This window comes from Bactrocera oleae, chromosome 2 (assembly GCF_042242935.1).
Source record: "Bactrocera oleae isolate idBacOlea1 chromosome 2, idBacOlea1, whole genome shotgun sequence".
In the NCBI taxonomy this organism is placed as follows: domain Eukaryota; kingdom Metazoa; phylum Arthropoda; class Insecta; order Diptera; family Tephritidae; genus Bactrocera; species Bactrocera oleae.
In genome coordinates this window covers 87,293,036-87,319,935 of record NC_091536.1, presented here as the reverse complement: position 1 = coordinate 87,319,935, position 26,900 = coordinate 87,293,036, and the positions used below count along the sequence as shown (strand labels likewise).

The window sequence follows — 26,900 nt, the reverse complement described above, 5'->3', positions numbered from 1 at the left end:
GGTTATTTATGAGTTCTAAGATCATCTAGTTCCTGATTCAAAGCTCTTGGTAGAAAGTCACCACAATTTTAAAGAGGCAAAAGCAAATCGTTGTTCGAGTCTGATTTCCTTTAAATATGACTTCTTGTAATAATCAACCTATATCATATAAGCAGAGGTACTTAGTGTAAAGTTTGTTCTATATTTCATCGGAACTATTAGAATTATTACCTCATTATCATAACAATTAAAAACTCTCACCACTGCTCCTGATGTAATTATTCCGTCCCCTAATAGTTACTACCACGCGATGCTTTACTGGGTGATTATAGCTCTCCATAAACTACTTTATTTCGACCATTTCATTTATCATTGATTCAGCTTTAAAACTCAAAAATGTCATTTGAATATTTCAAAAATATATGTATCAGTTTTGACAAAGATTGAAAATGTTAGAAAAAAATGCAAAAATTTCAGTGTTGCGAACAATGATCGGCTTAGGCGAAGAGATCGAACCACATTTTATCGTACCGCAGAACTCAATTTCGAATATACGCCAAAAAATGGGACTCAGCGAACGTACAGGAATGACGAATACACAAATGCCAACGCTCATACCGTTGGAGAACTCACTGCGCAGCACACAACCGGCCACCGTCAAGTGTCCGCACTGCGAGAGCATGGCGAAGAATTTCCTCTACCTCGAGAGTCTCATACGCAACAACTACAATCCAAAATCGCAATGTGGCCTCTGCTACTCATCGCTCAAATATCTGCAATATGTGAACAAGAGTATTATGCAAGTTTTTGGCAATTTCGAGAGTATCGTCAATGCCGCCAACACATTTACTGGTAACCATCGACCTCGCTCGCCAATTACAACTGCAACTGTACGCGATACGCGCGCGATCACAGCCAAGTCGCCCACTAAACTCGCTGCCGCTAAAAAGAGCTTAACGAAAAAGCCATTGAAGGAAGGTGGTAAAGTGTCGCGTCCAGTTTTGCAGACAAACACGAAAAGTGTGACTAATGCGCGCTTAACTGGTGGCGCGAAGCATGTCGGCAAATCACGCAGTCATCACGCTAGCGCCAAGACAAAGGCAAAGAATAAGAAAGCAAACAATGGGCGTCTACCCGGTGGTTTTGACGGTAAGCGCAAGAAGTCCGCACTCGCAAAGCCGAACAGTGGCAAGCAGAAGCATGCGAAGTCGAAGCGAAGCAAAGTTACCGCGCCACAAACTGGGAAGTAATGTGGCCATCAGTTAGAGTTGAGATGTCGCTAGCTTGTTCTAGCAGAGCTTGGACATTGGTAGCAATCGAGTTAATATTTTTTAGTATGATTTTTTTCTATTTTGGAAGGCAAAATTAAAATTCGAATGTGATTTAGTAATTTTTTAGTATGTGTTTATATTGAATAAAATGCTTTTAAACAAATGATCTGTGGTTTTAAGGGTGGGGCGATTCACCGATGCCCATAGAGACAGTAATATTAGCTATTTTATTAGGATCATGAAATGTGAGGCTGAGTCTGTTTTGTATGATCCAAAGCCTAAAAAAAGGGGAAAATGATTTGGTGATGTTTCCAAACCAATATTCTCTACGAAATCAATATAAATTTTTTTAAATAGATACGAAACCAGTCGGACAATGATTCGCTGTAAATTCGACCAAGATTTCTCCTTTTTGATTTTTGACACGATTTCATATTCCCGCATTTTCCGAACCAGTTTGTAGCCTAACTTTCCTCGACTAGACTGCATATCGACAAGGAAGCTTCAATATGTTCCTTATATTTTACTAATAGTACGTCCTCGTCTTTTGATACTAATCTCTTAGAACAGTAGTTTTACTGATAATATAATCAACGAATGTTCTAAGACAGAACATTTGGTAGATAAAATAATCTAGGGTGGTCCGACTGAAACAATTGAATTAACTTGGAAATTACTGAAAGAGTCTTTCAAAAGATGCTCTGAATAAGCAAAGGCTTAGCGATAAAATAAATACAAAAGTTTAATAATGGATCCAATTTCAAACTAATTCGTCGCTAAAATCCGACTGAATCCAAACTATAACTGAGAATATGTCGACTTTAAGCGTAAATGACAAAGCAAGAGAAGATTTGGCTTGAGGGAAATAATCCTAAATAAATAGAATAATGTTAGTTTTGTGGACCAATAACTTTGGCAACTAGATAAAATTGAATCTGAGCGATTAATTGAGTAATGTCCGCTTTAAGTTAATCGACTAATATAACAAATAAATTTTGAAGACCTTAAGTAATAATAATAAAGAAATGTGTGAAAAAAACGAAGGTCTCTAAAGACTCTAACTGTTGGAAAATTATTGGATTCGGGAAATATTTCAGAGGCATAGAGCCAAAGCTTTTTATTTCCCCTTTGATTTTTTAGGATATTTCGTATACTACATATATAAAACCGGCAACACATGGATTAATAAATTTTGTTCATCCGCATACATTAGACTCTAACAAAAAGTATTTAAAATCAAGCCTTTCAAGCTTTAAAACAAACGACCGATGACTTTACAAAACATCAAGTAAAAATCAGCATAGAAAAACAACACATAAATTTTTCTCTTTCAAAATGTTAATATTATTGTTTACAAAAGATGTTAATAAATAAAATTTTCAAAAAAACAAACACTACAAGGTCTATGAACCCTGGAAAAATGTAAATATTATTGTTTACACAAAAAGTGCCGGTTTGATAATACCAACACAAAAACGATTTTGACAGAAAACTTTCAAGCTTGTTTGTTTCGTCAACGTTCGGAATGGAGTCGATATTTTTGACACAACGTGAATAAATGCCAAAACGAGTTGATGAATAATTTTCAAACCGAAAAATTTTTCAAGCTGAACGGATGCAAATTTGTTCCGTGAAAATATCAAAAACTTATAAGGACTAACAAAAAAATAATAACAAGGACTAAATATATATAACAATAAAATAGTGAATAACCTAATAATATCCTTAACTGTACAACAAAGAGAGAAACAAGACAAACCCCTTAGAAAGGAGTGCCCACCACCTTCGAGCGTTTTACGCGAAAATTGTGAAGGAAAAGACAACAAACCGCGCGCACGTTTCATTAGTGTAAAAGCCAGCTAGTGTAGGACCTTCCCTGTTCACCGCCATGGCGACACCCGAAGAAAAAGAAAAGAAGGAGAAATACGACGACCGCTTCGATTATTTTAATAATTATGTCATGAAAACTTTACGTTTGAAAAATGAACGCTGGGTAAAACTAATGGGAATGCCCGAGTCAAAAGTAAGTTCGCGCGAACATAGTTATGTCAATTGATTTGTATGCTTATGAAATTTTTGATTTGGAAATTTTTTAATTTGAAAGAGTTCTTTTGGGTTGAAAAACCAAGCGCGTGACTGTAAGAACACTCGAAACAATTATTTTTTAAAACGGAAACTGCTCAAATTCTGTTATAGATGTTTTTCGATATTATCGATTTCACATCAACTTGACCAGATGATTTTAGATCTGAATGAATAGATAAGTATGTACAAGTCTTTCTGGATTGTATGAATAACTCAAGCAATACAGACTATTCCGTGAAACACGATCTGAGCTTTACAAATCCCTAAGTTGGATGGATCCCATGTCGAACAATAATGATTATGGCATCAACGAATATCAAGCACTTGAGTAGGCTTCGTCTTTTGGGGCGATTGTAAGAAGGTGCGTTAAATATTAGACCAATGCACTTTAAGAATAAACAATGAACCCTCGAACCATATACATATATATAGAAAATTGCTTATAGTGACGTCTATAGAAGATCCAGTTGATTATTAAATATTTTTAAAGTGAGAAAAGGCCAATCCATTTACCAGATCATTCGTGCGATAGAAGCCACGTTTAAACTAGTTCTAGAACATTCCTGTATCAATAACTCAAGGATCAAGATCTTGTAAACCATTTACTGTATAAGATCAAAACAATTATAATTTTTATTCGAGAATATGTTTGTAACTGAAGTTTTACTCACTCTTGTCTTCTAATGTACTTTCAACCAGGAAATAATCCAAGTATTCCTCAACAACTCTAGCCAACCGCGTTTGGTATTTTATCTGAATAACGCTTCCATTTTGGTTCCCGCCTTTGACTTCCCCGCAAAGTCGCGCAGTAAAATTGTCTACTTCATGCGATGCGAAATACCTTCCGATCTGTCGTTGCAAGATATGGACAGCGTAAGTGGTTGCCATATCATTGGGTTTAACATATTAATTATCTTTTACCAACAAAAACACGTAGAAACTAATGATTGGCGATATACTACCAAATGTACTGGAAAATCTCTCGGTGCTCTGTGATGATGTTATCTTCCCCGTGGTCAATAATCCAGTCAATCAAGACGGTTGGACATCGGTGATAGTTAATGATATGAAAACCGAATCACAAGACTTACGCAACGGCATCGCTCAAATGAAGGGTATAGTTATAAATCGTACAATTCTACCGTTACCAATTTGTATCGACGAAGTGATGGATTGCGCACCACAAATCGCAAGCGGGTGAGTCTGGACAGATATGTTAGGTGACGTGCGAGTTGGAAAAGATTTGGCGCTGCTTTAAGAAAAATTTGTGTTGAATAGAAGAATTAAAAAGTATAATTTGAAGCTTCTGAGGTATTATCCTAAGAATAGTGCTTCTAGTAAGATTTTGTTTGAGTTATATATCAACCCTAATTTGCAAAAAGTTACGGAAAGTTAACTTTCGGGTCGGTTCGTATACCATGGGTTCTTTCTGAAAAATTTGAGCAACTGATTGAACTATCAGTGAGGTAACCTCTGTACCGGTACTTTTTGAGATGGAGCGTACGAAAGTGTAAATCGTTCTTAGAACATCTAATATTATAGAGTATTTATGAACCAGATCTTTAAGATCGAAAACTAATGGGTTCAACTCCAGGATTCATTGCCTTACTTAAGTCATTAACATACAATTCTTTTAAAAAAATTTAATTTGGTGCCTAGTTCTTAACCACATCTCTCTAATCCAGTAACTTAAATAACTTCAACAACCTCCTCAAGCATTCCCTGGAATTCATGGTGGTGAAATGGCTCGACTCGGTAGAAGATTTGGTTTTGGTAAAGGCACGTGAACGAATCTATGCCAAGGAAACACATCCGAAACCGGATTTGCTCTTCAGCTTCTGGGAGTCACGCTTAGAGAACTTGGAGAATTTAGCCGATCAATTAGGTGATAAGCGCATAAAAACTATCGGTTTTGTGCTAGAAAAAATAAACTCTGTTTTCGAGTCCACATATCGAAAGATTGTGGAGCTGGTGCTGCAATCTTTAGCCGAAGCACGTGATATAACTAAATACTTAGCACCACTGGTAAGAGCACAACAAGAATAGCGCACTTAGAATTGAAAATACTATAAGCTATTGAACAAAATCTTTATATAGCGCAAAGTTATCGATGCTTTCGAAGTGAATCGAATGGATGAAAACCGTGCACAATTGCGTCCGGTACTCCTAACTATCGGGCTGGTGTGGGGTCATTCAAAATACTTTCACACTCTGGAAAATATGGTTCTGCTCTTCGAATTGTGGCACAATTCGCTAATCGAGAATGTCATCTTAACCATAGAACCCGAAAGCTGTTTCGGTGATGTGGACGAGGCCTATAAACGCATAATATTGAATATTGATCACGTGGCATACTACAAGTAAGTGATAGAGTGAGCTCAATTGGCTAAACAATAATTTGACCACTTAAAAATGCAGGAAAACATATGATCACTGTCGCTCGAGTTTGAAGAAATTCAAAATTGGCACACAATTCAACTCACAAGACTGGACATGGCATCCGAAAACAATTTTCGATCGCTTAGATCGTTTTGTCGAACGTCTGTATGTGATGAGGACAATTTTCGATACCGGCCGTGATTTTCTAAAGTTAGAAAAGATCGCAGTTGGCGGTTTGAAGGGTCGCCAAATATCAGCAGCTCTAACGAAAATTCTGGAGGAATTCAATAATAAGTATCGTGATTGGACCAATGGTGTGACATATAACGTGCTCGATCCCGACGAGTCAGTTGAACAATTTCAACAGGATGTTGAGAAATTTAATGACTTCGCCGACAAATTAGAGCGACGCATTGCCTTTCAATTCGAATTGGCTCTGCTGGACTCACATGATCTAATGCTTTGCGGAAGCTTGTTGCTACGTCCGATTATCAAGGAACAATTGGATCCACATATGCATATACTAGTGGATGATTTGGCCGAAGAGATACATGCAGTGAAAAAGGATTTCAACGTTTTCGAGGACATTTACAGAAAATCGGGTGTGAAGGTGAGTAATATAAATGAATTAGGAATTTAAGAATTAAAAATAATAAAGGCATTTATTTTTCATAATAAGGAAATGTACTATTTTTAAAATCATCCAAGAGCCTAAGCTCGATATGACCGTAATTGGTGTGTGACTTAACTAAATTATGTGATGAAGCCTAAATGTAGGCAACATTTTATTACACTTTCTTTTGAAACAAAATTAATATATTATTTACTTTCAATATTTAATCTTACAAAATAATGATTTTCTGCATTCTGATGCCCATTTGGTCTAGGCTCTTCCCACTGATGATTGCTTTCCTAAAGTCTCTGGTGCTATATCGTGGCTACACAAATTGCGACATCGTATCACTTGGATCAAGTCCGACTATGAGCTCTACGAATATCCGTAATGAGTTAAATTTCATGCGTTTACTGTTACTAAGTTGTATAGTTCTTTACCCTTAGGCTCTTTGAAAATGAACATGGCGAACAAACACTGGAGATATACAATCAAATGCTAAATGAAATTGACGCTCTGAAACAGGCAATACTCGAGGAATGGTATTCAACGGTGCGTGATCAGATTGCCTTTGGCATGCAACAGACTCTACTGAAGAAAGACGATAAAGGTGTGCTCTCAGTTAATTTCACACAAGAATTAATGGATGCTTTGAAGGATATCAAAGTATTGCGTATCATGGAGTGCGAAGTCCCGGATGAGCTGTTAGAATTCTATGAAAGAAGTGAAGAGTTCTGGGTAAATATATACCACTATTCTTTAAGTACAAGTAGTTTAAGCATTGCCAAGCTTTTTTCAGAAACCGATTGGTTTTCATAAAGTTTACTGAGCTTTCGGGCTTTATTCATGGACCCTACAATATTTTTTCTTCTTATGTCTAGAGTTATGATCACTTCATAGTTATAACTTAAAGTTCACTTCTTTGTTTTCACACAGCAAGCGCGTCTCAAGCTTATGCGTATAGCCGAATGGTATAATGACATTAACTCGCGATCACAGCCGAGCGAAATGAATTTGATACGAGCGGAGTTGAGTGCAATTGAACGTTATATGGAGCCATTGATAAGCGATATTATCTGGATGTCGTTCGGTAAGTTAAATTCAGACTTCGAATGATTATCTGACTAATTATCTCTTGCTCACGTTCTCTCTCTCTCTCTCTCTCTCTCTTTTACAAAAATTGCAGATCAGCGATTTATAAACAAAGTATTTGGTAAAATCAGCCATTTGCAAAAGCGCATCGAAAAATGCCAAGCAAATTTGGATGCCATTAAACAAAGCATCAACGCTTGGGGAAAAGTGCCATTATTCCAACGCAAAGACCTCAATCCGAAGGCACTCCTGGGGGTCGAACCCCGTGCAGATATTATTGCCAAACGTGTCAAACAAGCGAATAATACCAAAGAACTAATCGATAAGTTAATGTACGAGAATGCAAAGCTCTTTTTTGACATACCACAGCGGTATGTAATTGACGAGAGTAGCGAGGCGTTCGAAGAGGAAGATGATGAAGAACGTCCCACACCAAATATAGCGGCTCTTAGCGCTGCAGCTACTGCTGCCGAGAAAGCTGTCCCAGAGGCCAAGAGATTCACGCAACAGACAAACGATGGCATAGAAGAGGCATCTTCGGAGGGAGAGGTTTGTAAATATATCTTATTATAATCCACAATAGTATTGGAGACTGTCATACCTTTGATATTTTCACAGATCATTACGCCGCAGCATCGTTATGATCTGTTGCAGACACTAACTGAGACAGAGCGTGAACAATTCCGTGAATATGAGAAATATGTGGATACGCAAATCGCCTCAGAACTTCTGGACGCTGTAATTACAAGTATTACTTACCTACGCATGGAAATCGATAATCGTTACGAAAATGATGCACCGATTTTTGAAATTCTCATGGAGTTACAAGAACCACTGGTTGTTTACTTTTTAAATTTGGATCCCAGTTCACCGTATGGCTTTACAATACATATAGATACTTTGATTGATGATATGTACAATATGATGAGCATGTTACCACGTGTCGCACAGGATCCACCACAGGAAGGCGAAGAACCCGATAACTTTATGGGTATGTTGGGTTATTTTTCATAGGTAACCCGATATTTTTAAGAAAGTAATTTTCTATCGAAATCACAGCAACAGCAAGGACACTTACCAAACACTATTTAAAAAAACAAAGACTAAGACCAAAATGAGGTGTTGCACGATCAGTTCATTTAAAAAAATAATTTTCTTTATATTTATTTCCGATACCTCTACATTAGAAAAAGGAAGATAGAGCATAACTAAAAAATATATGAATAAATTATGGGCTTTTAATATGCCGCGACGCTAATAGCGGATTGGCTCGGTTATTTTCTCTTATCTCTTTTGTTAAAAATTCTGTTTTGTTGATCTCATCAAACAATATTTTTAATTTTAACACACAGATGAGCTAAAAGATAAACCAGAACTTCACAAGCAACGCAATGAAATCATGAGTAGAGTTAAATTCGCACTACAGCAGATACGTTCGCACTCCAAGCTCTATATGGATTATTCCTATTTGTGGCTCTCAGACAAACAACAATATCTTGCCGAAGTTAAGAAATATGGCCGACCCTTGACGGTGGCCGAGCGAGAAGCGGAACTCGAAGGTGAAGGCGAGTCAGGTTTAAAACCGATAAAAGATGAATATCCACCGCTAAGTATTTACAAGGAGCAGGTAAGAGTAACCTATATACGTTAATATGAAGATATTGAGACAATCATTTCATCTTCCAGTTGGACAAATTCATTGCATTGCAAAATGAGATATCTCAGTGGGAGTCCTTCATTGATTTCAATGTCTGGTTGCGTTTAAATAAGAAAGGCTTCAAAAATGCCGTGCTTAATCAGGTTTCTAAGTGGATAAGCCTGTTTAAACAAGACCTTATCGATCGGGTTATGAACTCGCTGCAGGTGACGGGGGTTCAATTTTAAAATTAAATTGTATAATAAATAGTTTTTGGTATTGAAAACAGGAACTAGAAGATTTCGTGGAAGAAGCAAATGAAGCTCTGAAGATTGAACTCAATAAAGATGATTTTGAAGGTTTGCTCAAGATTCTCTCTGTACTCAATACGATCAATGAAAAACAATACACCTACGATTACATGTTCGATCCATTGCGCGAGGTTGTGGACCTGCTAAAACAGTACAATTATGACTTCAAAGATATCGTCTTGGCTCAGGTAAAATAATGCGGCTGACTAAGCCCCTTTCCTTCTATTTTCATGCTAACTCCTTTTAGCTAAACGAGCTCCCCGATAAATGGATGAAAGTGAAAAAGAATGCAGCGGCGGTCAAGCAAACTATTGCACCCATTCAGTCCTACCAAGTTGATCTTATTGAAAAACGAATTATATTATGCGACACAATGGCCAGTCAATATCGTAAGCGGTTTTTACGCAAAAAGGTGTGTACTTTAAATTTAAAAATTATTTATGAGGAGCTAAACCTTACCTTTGTCATATTCTACCAACAGTTCTTCTACGTGCCCTGCAATAATCCATATGAGCTTATCGACGAGGCAGACTTGGAGATAAGCGCACTGGAGGAGCGTCAAAAGTCGCTCTCAGAATCCGCTGTGCTATTCGAATTACAAGGTCCAGATGCCAGTAAGATTGAACGCTGTCGCAAGGACCTGCAGCTGCTGAAGGTGATGTGGGACTTTGCAATAACAATACAAACCACGATTGACGAATGGAAGAAAACACCTTGGAAGAAAATCGACATTGAGTCAATGGATCAGGAATGCAAGAAATTCGGCAAAGAGTTACGTGGTTTGGGCAAAGAAATGCGCTCTTGGGATCCTTACATGCACACTGAAAATCAGCTCAAGAATCTGATGACTTCTTTACGTGCGGTGACCGAACTACAAAATCCAGCCATACGCGATCGTCATTGGGTTGAGTTGATGACAACAACTGGTGTTAAATTCAGCATGGACGATTCGACAACACTCAAAGACTTGATCGATCTTAATCTGCACGAATATGAGGAAGAAGTGAAGGGCATTGTAGACAAGTCAGTTAAAGAGCAGGCCATGGAGAAAGTACTTAAGGATTTGGCGAATACTTGGGCCAATATGGAATTCCAAAATGAAATACACGAGCGCACTGGTCTAAAGTTACTCAAAGCTTCAGAGGAAATGATCGAAACACTAGAGGAGAACCAAGTGCAACTTCAAAATATGGCATCATCAAAGTACGTTGGCTACTTTCAGCAGGAAGTATCATCATGGCAACAAAAGTTATCGAATGCGGATCAAATTATCGGTTCATGGTTTGAGGTGCAACGAAAATGGCAATATCTGGAAAGTATTTTTATCGGTTCGGAAGACATACGATCACAATTACCAGAAGATTCAAAGCGTTTCGATTATATCGATCGCGAATTCAAACAACTGCTGAATCAAATGAATGCCGATCGCAATGTGGTGCGTTCAACTAACAGACCCAACAGCAAACTCTACGACATACTCGAAGGACTACTCAAACAACTAACGATGTGCGAGAAGGCGCTCAACGACTATCTGGAGACTAAACGCTTAGCATATCCACGCTTTTACTTTGTCTCATCCGCTGATTTACTGGACATACTCTCCAATGGTAATAATCCCAAAATGGTTTGTCGTCACTTGACGAAACTCTACGACTCTATGGGACGTTTGAATCTCATTGCGGGCACAAAGCTAGCTGTCGGTATGATTGCGAAGGAACATGAAGAGTTCGTGCCGTTCTTAGACAATTGCGATTGTAGCGGCAAAGTCGAGGTATGGCTCAATCGAGTTACGGATAGAATGCGTGATACATTACGTGATCACTTTCGCCGCGCTGTCATCGCTTACGAAGAGAAAGCGCGACATATTTGGATATTCGAATGGCCCGCACAGCCCGCATTGGTGACCACGCAAATCTGGTGGACAACCGAAACGAATGACGCATTCGCAAAGGTGCAACAGCGCTATGAAAATGCTATAAAAGACTACAACAAGAAGCAAGTGGCGCAATTGAATAACTTGATTAACATTCTGCTCACCGACCTCACGCCATCCGATCGACAAAAAATCATGACCGTTTGCACAATCGATGTGCATAGTCGTGATGTTGTGGCGAAAATTATTTCCGCCAAAGTAGAGCTAGCCACAGCTTTTCAATGGCAAAGCCAGTTACGTCATCGCTGGGACTTGAAGTTCGACGATTGTTTTGCAAATATCTGCGATGCACAATTTAAATATGACTACGAATATCTAGGAAATACGCCGCGACTGGTGATCACACCGCTAACTGACCGTTGTTACATAACCTTAACGCAATCACTACACTTGGTAATGGGTGGCGCACCTGCAGGTCCAGCTGGTACAGGCAAAACCGAAACCACCAAGGACTTAGGCCGCGCACTTGGCATGATGGTCTATGTGTTCAATTGCTCCGAACAGATGGATTATAAGTCTTGCGGTAATATTCATAAAGGACTAGCGCAGACGGGCGCTTGGGGTTGCTTTGACGAATTTAATCGTATATCAGTTGAGGTGCTCTCCGTGGTGGCGGTGCAGGTTAAATGTATACAGGATGCCATTAAGGTGAGAAGGAGAGTTCAAATCATATAGACAAAAGTTGAGCATCACTTTATTTTTCAGGCCAAGAAAGTGATGTTTAACTTTCTGGGTGAAATCATATCTCTACGCCCCACCGTCGGCATGTTTATCACTATGAATCCCGGCTACGCTGGACGTGCTGAGTTACCCGAGAATTTAAAAGCTCTCTATCGACCCTGCGCTATGGTTGTGCCGGACTTCGCGCTCATCAGCGAAATCATGATGGTTGCGGAAGGCTTCCAGGAAGCACGTCCGTTAGCGCAAAAGTTTATTACACTCTACACTTTATGCAAGGAGCTCTTATCTAAACAAGATCACTACGATTGGGGTTTGCGCGCCATAAAATCGGTACTAGTAGTAGCCGGTTCACTGCGTGTAAGTTTTTATAAAGATGTATATATGTATATTTAATTATCCACAAGGGAAATGACGTAGAGATGTCCTTAGCTGGACAAATTGCCCAAACCTTGGTGACAAACTTAATCGGCTTTCGCATACGCCACAAAGGCTCGCATCCGCTATTGCTTGGCTTCCGCAGACTTAGAGCCTCACCAAAAGATTTACACACATTTTGCACTCGCAGTTAAAGTTTTCCTGTCTCGCAGTTGTATCACAGAGTTTAGAGTTTCCTGTAGTTCCATGAGTTCATTTATGACTCGCCAGTTTTCGCCATTGCTGTCATCATCATCATATCGTGTTTAAGTTTATTGAGTATACAATTGTTTTTGCCACTTTCAAGTGTCCTTGATTATGTCAACACCTTCATTTTGCTTGGCACTTTACTGCTAACATCACGTCCTTGCCAATTGCATGCTTTAGCTCGCAGTGCAACTAATACAATTAACCAGTTACCAAAGTTTCCGTTGCACAATCTCGGATGCAGCGCAAGAATATATGTATATGTGCATAGAACCGAATGTATGGCTCCAATGTCGAAGTGCAGCACATTTTAATTAAAACTTTCGTGGGAACGGTAATGCGAAATCCACATTCGGTAAATTAGTCCATGGCGACATTAACGATGTTCGACTCAGAGCCAGTGTCATCAAGAGATAGCGCTAATTTAGTTTCGCATTTTATGTGCCGAAGGAAGAATGTGTGACATTGAACTTTTAACAGCGAAGTGTTTGATAAGTTGCAGCTGATTGACCGGATTTAACTCGAGTAATAACTCAATTGTGGTCAGATGTAGTAGGCTCTGTACCTCACTTAAAGCACGCGTATAAATTTTATTGTTTATTTTATTTAACTCTATGACTTTCTACTATTTGAATCCCTTATTTAAAATGACTATGGGAGCAATATGCTCAATTTAAGAATAGTTATACAAAATAAAAACTTATCTTGAGAAAAGTCACTGCTCCTAATTACAAACATTGTTAATAATATGAGCTACCTAAATTCTTAAGTAGCCATATCATCATCCAACTTCTTCAAACATCGCAGACCCAAGCTGAAGTAATCGATATTTCGTTAATATATATATCCTTTATATTCGACCTCCCCGAAACAACTCAAAACGACCGATTATGGGTATTCACACCAAATTTCCAATCTAACAATGGTACTAAACGTAATACGGATCAAATAGATACCACTAATTTTTTTCAAACTATTAAATAGTTTTGGGCTCTGATTGCATTTTTACAGTTATTAGATCTAAAGTAAATTTTTTTCGTATCTCTTGACTGTAAACAGCAAGTCCATATTCATAGATCTTCTAATATCTAATAATCCCAGCCTCTATACATAGACAAAATTTAAGATATAGCATCAATAATTTTTAAAATGTACTTTCTTTTTCAGCGTGATGATCGCTATCGGCCTGAAGATCAGGTGCTGATGCGTGCACTGCGTGACTTTAACATACCGAAAATCGTCACTGACGATGTGCCGGTCTTCATGGGACTCATTGGTGATCTCTTCCCTAACTTGGATGTGCCACGAAAACGTTCATTAGAATTCGAAGCTATAATCAAAAAATCCGCTATTGATCTTAAACTACAACCTGAAGATGGTTTCATTTTGAAAATTGTACAATTAGAAGAACTGTTTGCTGTTAGGCATTCGGTTTTCATAATTGGCTTTGCTGGCACTGGTAAATCGGAAGTTTGGAAGACATTAAATAAAACATATCAAAATCAGAAACGTAAACCACACTATAATGATCTCAATCCCAAAGCTGTCACGAATGATGAACTGTTCGGTATTGTCAATCCGGCGACGCGTGAATGGAAGGACGGGCTCTTCTCAATCATAATGCGCGATCAAGCTAATTTAGGTGGCACTGGGCCGAAATGGATTGTATTGGATGGTGATATTGATCCCATGTGGATTGAAAGTCTCAATACGGTTATGGATGACAACAAAGTGCTGACGCTGGCGAGTAATGAACGAATTGCTCTTACGAAAGAGATGCGTTTGCTATTCGAAATTGCAAATCTGAAAACGGCTACGCCCGCTACAGTGTCACGTGCTGGTATACTTTACATTAATCCGCAAGATTTGGGCTGGAGTCCATTCATACAATCGTGGCTAAATACACGTGCCAATCAAACCGAAGTGTCCACGCTCAATGTGCTCTTCGACAAGTACGTGCCTCCGATGTTGGATGTGTTTAATAAACGCTTAAAGCGCATCACGCCCATCTCCAATATCGCTATGTTGCAAATGACATGCTTCTTACTCGACTGTATGCTAACCCCACAAAATGTACCCAACGATTGTCCTAAGGATTGGTACGAAATTTATTTTGTATTCAGCATAATTTGGGGTTTCGGCTCGACGCTCTTCCAAGATCAAATCATTGACTGGCGCAACGAGTTTCACAAATGGTTTATCAATGAGTTTAAGGCGGTTAAATTCCCGCCAGGTAACAATGTATTCGCCTACTATGTGGATCATGAAACAAAGAATTTCCTACCATGGACCAAGTTGGTGCCATCATTTGAACTAGATCCGGATGTGCCACTGCAATCCAATCTGGTGCATACCTCGGAGACGACGCGTTTACGTTATTTCATGGACGTGCTTGTCGCTGATAATCATCCGGTAATGCTGATCGGCGCTGCGGGCTCTGGTAAAACTATAATAATGGGTTCGAAACTAAATGCACTGCCCACCGAAAAGTATGCCATACAAAATGTGCCCTTCAATTTCTATACGACCTCGGAGATGCTACAACGCGTGCTGGAGAAACCGTTGGAGAAGAAGGCCGGTCGCAATTATGGACCGCAGGGTAATAAGAATATGTTGTACTTTGTGGACGACATGAATATGCCGGAGGTTGATAAATACGGTACCGTGCAGCCTCACACACTCATACGTCAATTTATGGATTACCATCACTGGTATGATCGTGTGAAGATGACTTTACGCGACATACATAATTGTCAATTCGTCTCCTGCATGAACCCTTCGGCCGGTTCGTTTACCATCAATCCACGCTTGCAGCGACATTTTTGCTCTTTTGCTGTCAAGTAGGTATCTTTTTACAGTTCTTTTACTTATTAAATGTATATATATTTTAGTGCCCCCGCTGCCGATGCGCTCTTTCATATTCTATACTCCATATTGTCACAACATTTGGCCACGCCACAACTTAAGTTCGACAAAGCCGTAATAAATTTAGGTGAACCGCTCGTACATACAGCCATCTCATTACATCAAAAGGTCGCCAGCACATTCTTGCCAACGGCCATTAAGTTCCACTACAATTTTAATTTACGTGACATCGCCAACATTTTCACGGTAAGTTTATATAATATATGTAATAATATATTAAGCAGCATAAAATATATGGCAACAGTTTGGAAAAATAAAAAGATTTATCGAATCTCTGTAGATTTTTTAGAGACAACAAATTGGTGTGCGACTTCTTGAAGCTTAAAATGAGCATCGTTAACCAAAAAGATTTCTATCTGATTGAACATCACCAACTTGAAAAAATTTCTAAAAAATTATTTGGAGAATGTTTTCTACCTCAAAAACAACAACACACTTGACATATTGTAATGCATCCTCGAAGCGATTGCTCAGCCCCACCTAATGACTGTTTTGACATGGCGGTTTGGTGTTTAATGTCCCCTTTGGTATCATCATGGAGACATCCTCGATATGTACCAGATTGGGTTGCCCGCATTTTCCATTCCTCTTTTTACTTCATAATCTGACATACATTGGCATTCGCTTTCAAAAAATCGACTTGATAACCTGCCGTTTACATAAATTTTTTTATAAAACGAATCGCTCGACTTGTTACCGTACTTTCGCATTACCCCTTTTTTATAGCAAATTATTAAAAGTTATATGTATGTTCTTTTCCTACAGGGTGTACTCTATGCAAATTTCGAAACATGTCCTAATCCCAACATGCTCTTACGGCTTTGGGTACACGAATGTAATCGAGTTTATGGAGACAAACTAGTGGATCGCACAGACATGGCCAACTTCCGCAAACTAATCGGTGATATGGTGCGCAAAGGCATCGATACCTTCAACGAGGATATTGTTTTTCAACGGCCACATATCTATTGTCACTTTGCTAAAGGACTTTCTGATATCAAATATATGCCCATATCAGACTGGGATCGACTTCATCGGCTATTATCGGAGGCACAAGAACGCTATAACGACTTTGTAGGTGCATTGAATTTGGTGCTTTTCGAGGATGCCATGGCGCATGTCTGTCGTATTAGTCGTATATTGGAATCGTCACGTGGCTACGCGCTACTCATAGGCGTTGGCGGTTCGGGCAAACAGTCCTTAACGCGTCTCGCATGCTTTATCTCATCTTTGGACGTTTTCCAAATACAGCTCACAAAAGATTACAGTAATAATGACCTTAAAGCGAACTTGTCGACGTTGTACATGAAGGCAGGCGTCAAGTCAACACCTTGTTGTTTCTTAATGACCGACTCGGAGGTGGCTAGAGAACAATTTTTGGTACTTGTCAATGATATGCTTGCTTCTGGCGATATACACGAGCTCTTCCCAGACGATGAAGTGGAAAATATTATCAGTGCCATGCGCAATGAGGTCAAACAATTGGGTATTGTGGATACGCGCGAAAATTGTTGGAAATATTTCATTGATAAGGTGCGCAGTCTCCTAAAGGTAGTGTTGTGTTTCTCGCCCGTAGGTGCCACGTTACGTGTGCGCGCACGTAAATTTCCAGCGCTCGTGAACTGCACTACCATCGATTGGTTCCACGAATGGCCACAAGAGGCACTTGAATCGGTCTCAGCGCGTTTCCTCAATGAAATCGATGTGTTGCCCAAATATTTGTCCAACCCGGTATCGAAGTTTATGGCTTACGTGCACAAGACTGTCAATGATATTTCGGCTGTTTATTTGGCCAACGATAAACGCTACAACTACACCACACCGAAATCTTTTCTCGAACTAATCAACTTATATGCCAAACTGCTGCAGGAGAAAGTTAAGGCCAACCAAGATCGGCGTGTTCGTTTGGAGAATGGTCTGATCAAGTTAGCGAGCTGCTCAAAAGAAGTTGATGCACTACAGGATGTGCTAAAAGTTCAAGAAGTAGAGCTAAAGGCGAAAAACGAAGATGCCGATCATCTGATTAAAGTAGTGGGTGCCGAAAATGAGAAAGTGTCTAAGGAGCGCGCTTTTGCCACCAAAGAAGAGAAGAATGTGCGTCAAATCGAGGAGGATGTAACGGCTAAAGCCAAGCTGTGTGAGGAGGATTTCCGTAAAGCACAGCCAGCACTCATAGCCGCTCAAGAGGCGCTCAACACACTCAATAAAAACAATTTAACCGAATTGAAGTCTTTTGGTTCGCCGCCAGAAGCAGTGGTCAGCGTATGTGCCGCCGTATTAGTGCTGTTTGCTTCCAAAGGCAAAATACCAAAAGATCGCAGCTGGAAATCTTGCCGTCAAATAATGGGCAATGTAGATAAATTCCTAAGCGATTTGGTGAATTACGACAAGAAGCATATACATCCGGATATTATCAAAGCCCTACAGCCCTACATAAACGATTCAGAGTTTAATCCGGAAAAAATTCAAGCAAAATCAGCAGCAGCTGCTGGCCTCTGTTCATGGGTTATAAATATAAATCGTTTCTACGATGTCTATCTGATAGTAGAGCCGAAGGAGCGCGCACTCGTCGAAGCCGAGCAAGAGCTGAAAGATGCGCGTGACAAGCTTCAAGCGCTAAACGATCGCCTACTCGAACTGGAGGAGCAGTTAAATGTGCTGCAGATGGAATATGATGAGGCCTTGGCCAAGAAGCAAAAGTGCCAAGATGAAGCTGACAAAACAGCTTTCACTATTGACTTGGCTAATCGTTTGATTGGCGGCTTGGCCTCAGAAAAAATACGCTGGACCGAGTCGGTGAAGAGGTAAGTATTTTTCTGTTCAAAACTTATTTGTGTGCATATATTTTTAAATTTACTTTAAACATTTATAGCTTAAAGGAAGGTCAAATTACGCTACCAGGTGACATGCTGCTAATATCATGTTTTATTTCATACGTCGGCTGCTTTACACGCCCATATCGCATCGAACTTCAGCAGAAAATGTGGCGACCCGCTTTCAAGAATAGCAATGTAAGTGTAATGCCCTTCTAAAAGTTGTGTAGCTAATTTTAAAGTTTATTTTTAGCCTAAAATTCCCGCTACGGAGGATAGTGATCCTTTCGAAATGATTTGCGATGACGCACAAATCGCCGAGTGGAATAACCAAGGCTTGCCGAGCGATCGTATGTCGGCGGAAAATGCTGCGATTTTGGTGCACTCGGATCGCTATCCACTTATGATAGATCCACAACTGTAAGTTACTGAGAGGGTTGAGTCTATTTTTGGTATATATACAGAGATGGAATCTCTAGAAGCATTCTGAACTCCGACTTCTTTGTAGCAGTATCATTGTATCAGCATACATATAAACACATAGCTTATATTTGCTTACAGACAAGGCATCAAATGGGTGAAGCAAAAGTATCAAAACAATTTAATGGTCGTACGACTTACAATGAAGGGATATTTAGACATGGTGGAGAAAGCTGTCTCCAATGGCAATGTTTTGTTGCTCGAAAATATTGGCGAAAATGTCGATGCTGTACTCAACCCATTGCTGGGACGAATGCTCATAAAGAAAGGCACATGCCTCAAAATGGGCGACCGAGAAATCGACTTTAATCCGAAATTCCGTCTCATTTTACACACCAAATTGGCCAATCCACATTACAAACCCGAAATGCAGGCGCAAACCACACTAATCAACTTCACGGTTACACGTGATGGTCTCGAAGATCAGCTACTGGCTGAAGTGGTAAAAGTTGAGCGTCCCGACTTAGAGGTTATGCGCACGCGGTTAACGCAACAACAAAATCATTTCAAAATCACATTAAAGTTTCTGGAAGACGACTTATTGCAACGTTTGTCTTCGGCGGGTGAAAATGTTTTGGAGGATGTTACGCTCGTAATGAATTTGGAGAAAACTAAAAAGACCGCTGACGAAATCGAAGTAAAGGTGGCTGAGGCAAAAATTACGGCAGTACAGATTGACACCGCACGTGAAGCTTACCGACCGGCTTCGGAACGTGCTTCAATCATTTACTTCATACTCAATGATCTTTTCAAAATCAATCCGATTTATCAATTTTCGCTTAAAGCTTTTACCGTTGTCTTCTCAAACGCCATGCAACGTGCTGTACCGGCGGAAAAACTTAAAGATCGCGTAGAGAACCTAATCGACTCCATAACGTATTGCAGTTACTTGTACACGTCACGTGGTCTCTTCGAGTCCGACAAACTTATCTTTCTAACACAAATGTGTCTACAGATACTTATTAGCGCTGGTGAAGTCGAGCATGCAGAATTGGACTTTCTCTTGCGCTTTCCCTACATGCCGAATCAGACATCTCAACTGTCCTTCCTCACTAATGTCGGTTGGGGTGGCATACGCGCTCTAAGTAATCTGCCAGCGTTTAGAAATCTTGACAAAGATATTGAGGGTTCACACAAACGTTGGAAGAAATTCGTCGACTCAGAGTGTCCGGAACGGGAAAAGTTTCCGGGAGAGTGGAAAACGAAATCAGCTATACAGCGTCTGTGCATTATGCGCTGTATACGGCCGGATCGCATGTCTTACGCTATGCAAGTATTTATTGAAGAGAAACTAGGCAGCAAATATATAGATTCTAGATCCATGGAATTTGCTAAAACCTTTGAAGAAACTAGTCCCGAAACACATGTATTCTTTGTGCTCTCACCTGGTGTTGATCCGCTCAAAGATGTAGAGAAGTTGGGCAAAGTAATGGGCTATCACGGTGATAATGAGAACTTTCACAGCGTTTCATTGGGTCAAGGTCAGGAAATTGTCGCTGAAAACTCAATAGACACAGCATCGCGTAAAGGTCACTGGGTTATACTACAGAACATACATTTGGTCGCACGTTGGCTACCTACATTGGAGAAAAAAATGGAGACATCGCTTATAGATGTGAATCCAAATTACCGTCTTTTCCTGAGCGCTGAACCAGCGGCTGATCCTGCTTTTCATATACTGCCACAAGGTATTCTCGAATCCGCTATTAAGATCACCAACGAACCTCCTACCGGCATGCAGGCGAATGTGCATAAGGCTCTGGACAATTTCAATGAAGAAACGCTAGAAATGTGCTCAAAGGAAACCGAGTTCAAAGCAGTATTATTTGCGCTCTGCTATTTCCATGCGGTAGTAGCAGAGCGACGCAAATTTGGACCACAAGGATGGAATCGTGTTTACCCCTTTAATGTGGGCGATTTAACTATTTCGGTTTATGTGCTCTACAACTATCTTGAGGCGAATACGCGAGTACCTTGGGAGGATTTGCGCTACCTGTTCGGCGAAATAATGTATGGCGGTCACATAACCGACGACTGGGATCGTCGCCTCTGTCGTACCTACCTGCAAGAGTTCATGCAGCCAGAACTAATCGACGGCGATCTGGAATTTTGTCCTGGCTTTCCCGCCCCCGGTATACTCAAATACCAGGGCTATCATGACTACATTGACGATGTTTTACCAACCGAAAGTCCCACGCTCTACGGTCTACATTTGAATTCGGAAATCGGTTTCCTAACCACAGTTTCAGAGCGACTATTCCGCATTGTTTTTGAGCTGCAACCACGTATTGCTGGCGCCGAATCGGGTGGCGGTGAGGCTCAGTCACAAGAGGATGTAGTCAAAGCCATGATTGAAGATCTGCTTGACAAGATACCGTCGCCTTTCAATATACCCGAACTAATGGCACGTGTGGAGGATCGCAATCCATACATTATAGTCGCCTTTCAGGAATGTGAGCGCATGAATATTTTGATGAATGAATTGAAGCGCTCGTTACATGAGCTCGAGTTGGGCTTGAAGGGTGAATTAACGATTTCGTCCATTATGGAGGGGCTCATGCAATCACTTTTTATGGATCAGGTACCCGAATCATGGACAAAACTTGCATATCCTAGCCTCTTAGGTTTACAGTCGTGGTTTGCTGATTTGCAAATGCGTTTGCACGAGCTAGAAGGTTGGGTAGCTGACTTCCGTATGCCATCCTCGATTTGGCTTGGTGGTTTCTTCAATCCTCAGAGCTTGCTAACGGCCATTATGCAACAGACGGCGCGTAAAAACGCATGGGCTTTGGATCGTATGTGTCTCAATTGCGATGTGACTAAGAAGACTAAAGAGGAAATTAAGTAAGTTTAAAGTCTTATTGAGGACCTATGGTTTAGAGAAACTAAAAATTATTACAATTATGAAATTTCAGTGCACCGCCTAAGGAGGGCTCTTATGTTAACGGTTTATTTATGGAGGGCGCTCGCTGGGACATGAAATTGGGTACCATTGCTGATGCTTTTCTTAAGGAGCTATTTCCAGCCATGCCTGTGATGTTCATAAAAGCTGTTTTACTCGATAAACAAGATACGAAAAACGTCTATGAATGCCCTGTCTACAAGATACGGTGAGATAGAATTTGTTCTTATGATAAAATGTACCATTATTTTTAAAGCTATTTACTTCAAAACTTATTGGTTGTATGAAATCAACGTAGCTTGAGTTTGTCTAACTTCAGAATGTGCCGAACTGTAGGCAACGATTATCATATTGAAAAAGCGTAGCCTACATTTAGGAGAAATTATAATTAAAACGGCGTTTATTCTTATTTGAATTCAATTTCTACTTTAGTCCACATTATGCTCTCAACATAGTTTATCTACAAAGCGAACTGATAATTAATTAGTGCAGAAATAGATCTACTTGATTGCACAATTATACATTGCTAATTGTTATTTTGGTGGAGATTCCCAAATATTTCCGGGTCATCCGGATGGATGAGCTTCCTAATTGTGTGTAACATATGCATTTTGTGGTTGAATATCTTTTGCACAAATACTTGCACGGAATGCATGCAAATTCAGCACTGTGTGTTATTCTCATGAGAAATTGTTTGGCACATAATGTAGAATATAGATTTAGGCTACAACCACCAGAGAGGACAAGTCCAAGGCGTAGGCCATAGCCGTAGTTTTCGACTTCCTTAGGAAGAGGTGTGCCAGCATAGAACCTAGTGAGCTTGGAGGTGTGGCAGTTCATTAAGCAGAATTTTTTTTTTTTTGTTTTGTGAAAATTTTGGGTTTCAATTAAGAGACTTACTTATAACATTGAGCCCTTGAATTTCACAGTCCTGTCTACAGAAGTAAAATGTACTGATGTCGTTTATTAAATCCTAAGATAAATTAATTAGCTTTTCATTATACCTCAAAACTAGTTAAAAAACCTCCTAGCCCTTGATAATATAAAGTACATATTTTTTTCCCCTCCAACCAAAAAATTTATAAATAGAAATTTCAATTTTCCAACAAATTTTTGTTGGACTTACACCACAAAGCTTTGACATCCTAATATATATTCACTTTATGAATAAAGTGCATATTTTCATTCCTCTTTAACCTAAAAAATTTATAATTCGGAATTTCAAATTTTTAAAAAACTTTTATTAGCCACACACCACAGTGCTTGAGTATAAAACATACGAATGCACTCTTAGGCACACCCAACCAGTCACAGGAAACCAATATGCTTGCATGCCTTTCTAACCGCCATATGTCATCTCAAATGGTCAAGCACAAGCACACACACCAATATGACCCTACATATGTATGTATGCACAATGTATAAAGTACATATCTACATATGCATTTTGGTTGTCTTGTTCTCATGTTTTTTCCTGAAAATTTTTACTTTTATGCCCATTGCAATCGACCGTTCTGCCTCCCACACTCTCTCCTCTTCCAACTCACTTACCGCATTTGCCACTAATGCCTTGTGACTTTTCATTGCCCACGCTCATTGCTTTGGCACGTTTTTGCATTTCAATTTAGCAGAGTGCCAGCAGGCTTCTTGCTACATTTCGGTCGTTCCCTTATCTCTCACCTAATTCTTATCTATGCGTTGGATGGGCTGCGTTGGTTTCGAATATGAAATGAAAATACGCTGACCACTGGCCGAAAATATGCTGAAATTTAACGGTGATCCGATGAGGCATCCGAAACGGAACATGCACAGCATGCCTTTCGTATACATATTTAGGCACATAAATTTGAAGAAGCTTAAGGATATGTTAGTTTTCATAGGCAGCAGAATAATTCACTTTCGAAAGCCGTTAGACGATTTCATCAAAATACCTGGCGAAGAAGTAAGGATGGATGATGGACTCAGCTCAGATACATTTTTCATCAAAATACAAACTGAAATAGAAGCTGAAATCCATCTTCAACCAGCCGTCTCGAACTTATCCGTGTAGCTTTATGTCTGTAGTTTAGCGGTAGACCAAGCTACAGAAATCTAAGGTGCTTTGAAGACACCTTTTGAACAAAGAAAACCTGCCGCCCTATCCACCGCCTCTGCAATAGTCAACAGGCTCTACAGAACTTTATTCACACCAGTACAAGATCTATCATAAAATGGCGCATGTGACTCTTCGTGGCTTTCGAGGCCCTGTGAAGTTTTAGATGGATCGAAGTAGTATTTTGCAATTTCTTCAAATGTCGCATGGTCCTTTCTGAAGAAAACAAATTCTTAATGATTGAACAAGTAAAAAGAACCTGCGTACCTAACATACTCCCTTCAACAGACTTAAAAGGCAAGAAATTCTAAAAGTAAAATAATATTCATGAATAGGGTTCCCTAGGCTATATGGGAATAATAGAAGAAGAATCATGAGAGAATTTCTCTGAACCAGAGATCAATGTCTAATTCAGCTGCAGTATGATCTTATTGGTCGAGAAGTAGTCAACCTTCCGAGTCGGCGTAAGTCGTGATCACTAAAATACGTCAGTATTCAGTTGCCAACAGAAAAAGCTGTGTGATCCATTGACACTTAGAGCAAAAGGTTTCTACTAAACCGGTTATTTCCATAGAAGATTTCAAGCTCCAACAAGGGGCCGTACTTTCACACTAGTCTTGTCAAAAGCACTTCAACGATGTTTATCTGCTATTATGTTTGACAAAGTATCTTCGTTTCCGTATACTCGAGAATATAAATATTCATAAGTATTATTAGTGCATATATATATGTATGTTTGTATGAGTTGAGCCATCTAAACGCTTTTACGTCTGTACGTGCCTTAAAGTGCCGCAGAGTCTATGCCAATGTTTACTTTTCGCTTTTCCTACACAGCTGCCGTTTCCTAACTGCTTTCAGTTCTTCTGATTGTTGTTGTCGGTTATGTTTGATTTTTCGCTTTTGCTTTTGCTGTCGCCAACATTTGACGTCGGTGATTTGCGCGTCATGATGAAACTCATCATCGAACGTCGTCAACACGAACGCACCCATTTCGTGCGCAGCATTAGCAAGAACAATAACAACACCAACATCAACTTGCAGAAGAGTAATCACGCATAGTGTGTCCAGTGAGTGGGGAATCACCAACACATTGAAAATTTCACTCTTTCACTAAAGCGTACATAATTGCACGCACCACTCCCTTCTCCTTCTCCTTTTGACGCCGACATGAACATCGTCAGCTGTCCAGCACTTTGCTCTCGCTGCCGGAAATGGTTGGCCAAATTTCATACACCAAATATATTTCATAATCGATTTGACAGCTTTTTTAACCACTTTACTTATTTACGTTTTAATGCGATTTCATATTTTATATTTCAGTTCTTCACACACAGACATAGGTACAGTCATACACAAAACGATGTGCACACATAATATTCTTATGCATTAGAGTAATTTGCTGTGTCCCTGCAATTAGCTTACGATTGTCTGAACATTTTTGAGTGTTATTTTGGTGAAGTAGAAAAAAGAGAGCGTCCAGACCTACACCGAAAAATTATTTTTTTTTTTGTTCATCCTGTTCAAAAAAAGGTTTTCTTAAGGTTCTGGAATGATCTTAGAGTTTGTGCCAAATAAAGCTAACAATCAGACGATATGATGAAATTTGCACTGATCTTTATTATTGCCTTCAAAATAGTCCGCTGAGCCAATACAAGCACGCCAACGATTAATTAAATTTTATATTCACTTGACATAAACCTTGGCTGGGATGGCCCTCAGTGCCTTCCATGGAGCGGTAATCGATAAATTGTTGCGACATTTTCGACGTTATATTCATAAACCCGCGTTTCGTCCCAATGAGGCGTTTAATGAATGTATTTCATATGAAAAAAAGATTTTTCATATCTCTCTGATGCCAACAACCCTATTTTCAAGCATACTTTTATTAATTTGTCGATGTTAACGTCATAAACAAAGGTGGATAGACTACTCGTATGAGGCAAGTTTTCAATGACTTCACAACCTTAATACTTATGTTCGTGATAAAAAAAGACTTCCCAAAAACTAGTGCAGCATTTTCAAAAACTCCATAGTCGTGATTCAATAATGAAAAATTTAATTTTCGTTGCTAACGTTAGCAAATAGCTTTCCCGGGACAGTCCCGTTATCGGTTGAAATACTTTGACTCATTCAGCATATTCAGCAGTTCTTCGAGCAACGTATTTTATAGGTTAGAGATAAGAGAGCGGGTGTGAGGTAGAAAATGAGAGAAAATATTTAATAAAAAGAAGAAGAAAGTAAATATGCGGTATAATATCTGTTCGAGCCTGGAGTCGTAAGCTTATTTATACATATATATATTTCATAAAAGTCTGACATTTTAAGTGTAATCCATTGTTGTTGCATATGATGACATTTTTCCAAGACATCTATTGACTTCATCTATATTGCTTTGTAAAGATTCTTTCAAATACTTAACCTCAAACAGACAGTCGAAATTCATTCATTTAGCAAATAACTTTTATACTCACGTTATCATCGTTTTATTGTATTTTATTGTGTGTTTTTTTTTCAGCATGCGCGGCCCAACCTTCGTTTGGACTTTCAACTTGAAGACGAGAGAAAAGGCTGCCAAATGGACGCTGGCCGGTGTTTGCCTGCTCCTGCAAATCTAAAATGTATTTACACAAAATGACAAAAGCCATGACAAAACGATAAGAACTTTAATGGCATTGGAAGTGTGTGCACTTTCCACTGAATCAGCGAATGTGCCGCTACTCACGATGTCCTTTTGACTCAACTAAGCCATTTATTTGTATTTCATATTCCTTTTATTACTATATAGATATACAGACATTATAGAGCAGCATACTTGAGGCTCCAAATGTGACTTTTTGAATATACACGTTCTATATATTTGTGTCATGTTTACCAAAATTTTCGATTTATTAAATTTCAGGCTTGGTTTAAAACTTTTTATTTAGGTTAAACATACAGTTAATAATTATTCCCTTTTTGGCAATTTTTAAAGAAAGTTTCTGGAAATACCTTACAGAGGCTTAGAACAGAGGTAAGCCATTTAAAATCTATAAGCGGCTATTATTATGTATGGATGAAGAGCTAATAAAATTGAAATATACTTTTCGG

At 39.3% G+C, this 26,900-nt stretch overlaps 2 protein-coding genes across 2 annotated transcripts; both read left to right on the top strand.

The window, feature by feature from the left end:
* Positions 1-362: 362 nt before the first annotated feature.
* On the top strand, positions 363-1,413 carry LOC106620677 (uncharacterized). Its single transcript, XM_014239230.3, has one exon. The coding sequence runs from the start codon at positions 429-431 to the stop codon at positions 1,227-1,229; it is 801 nt and encodes a 266-aa protein (XP_014094705.2). The 5' UTR covers positions 363-428; the 3' UTR covers positions 1,230-1,413.
* A 1,423-nt stretch (positions 1,414-2,836) lies between these two features.
* Positions 2,837-26,900, top strand: kl-5 (male fertility factor kl5). Its single transcript, XM_036361124.2, has 25 exons — positions 2,837-3,273; positions 4,035-4,208; positions 4,273-4,532; positions 5,021-5,360; positions 5,433-5,695; positions 5,754-6,324; positions 6,602-6,714; positions 6,774-7,065; positions 7,264-7,417; positions 7,514-7,968; positions 8,038-8,410; positions 8,772-9,046; positions 9,106-9,282; positions 9,345-9,554; positions 9,614-9,778; positions 9,848-11,947; positions 12,005-12,337; positions 13,769-15,441; positions 15,493-15,712; positions 16,292-18,330; positions 18,399-18,537; positions 18,593-18,759; positions 18,901-21,663; positions 21,735-21,929; positions 26,329-26,900. The coding sequence occupies exons 1-25, from the start codon at positions 3,139-3,141 to the stop codon at positions 26,426-26,428; spliced, it is 13,686 nt and encodes a 4,561-aa protein (XP_036217017.2). The 5' UTR covers positions 2,837-3,138; the 3' UTR covers positions 26,429-26,900.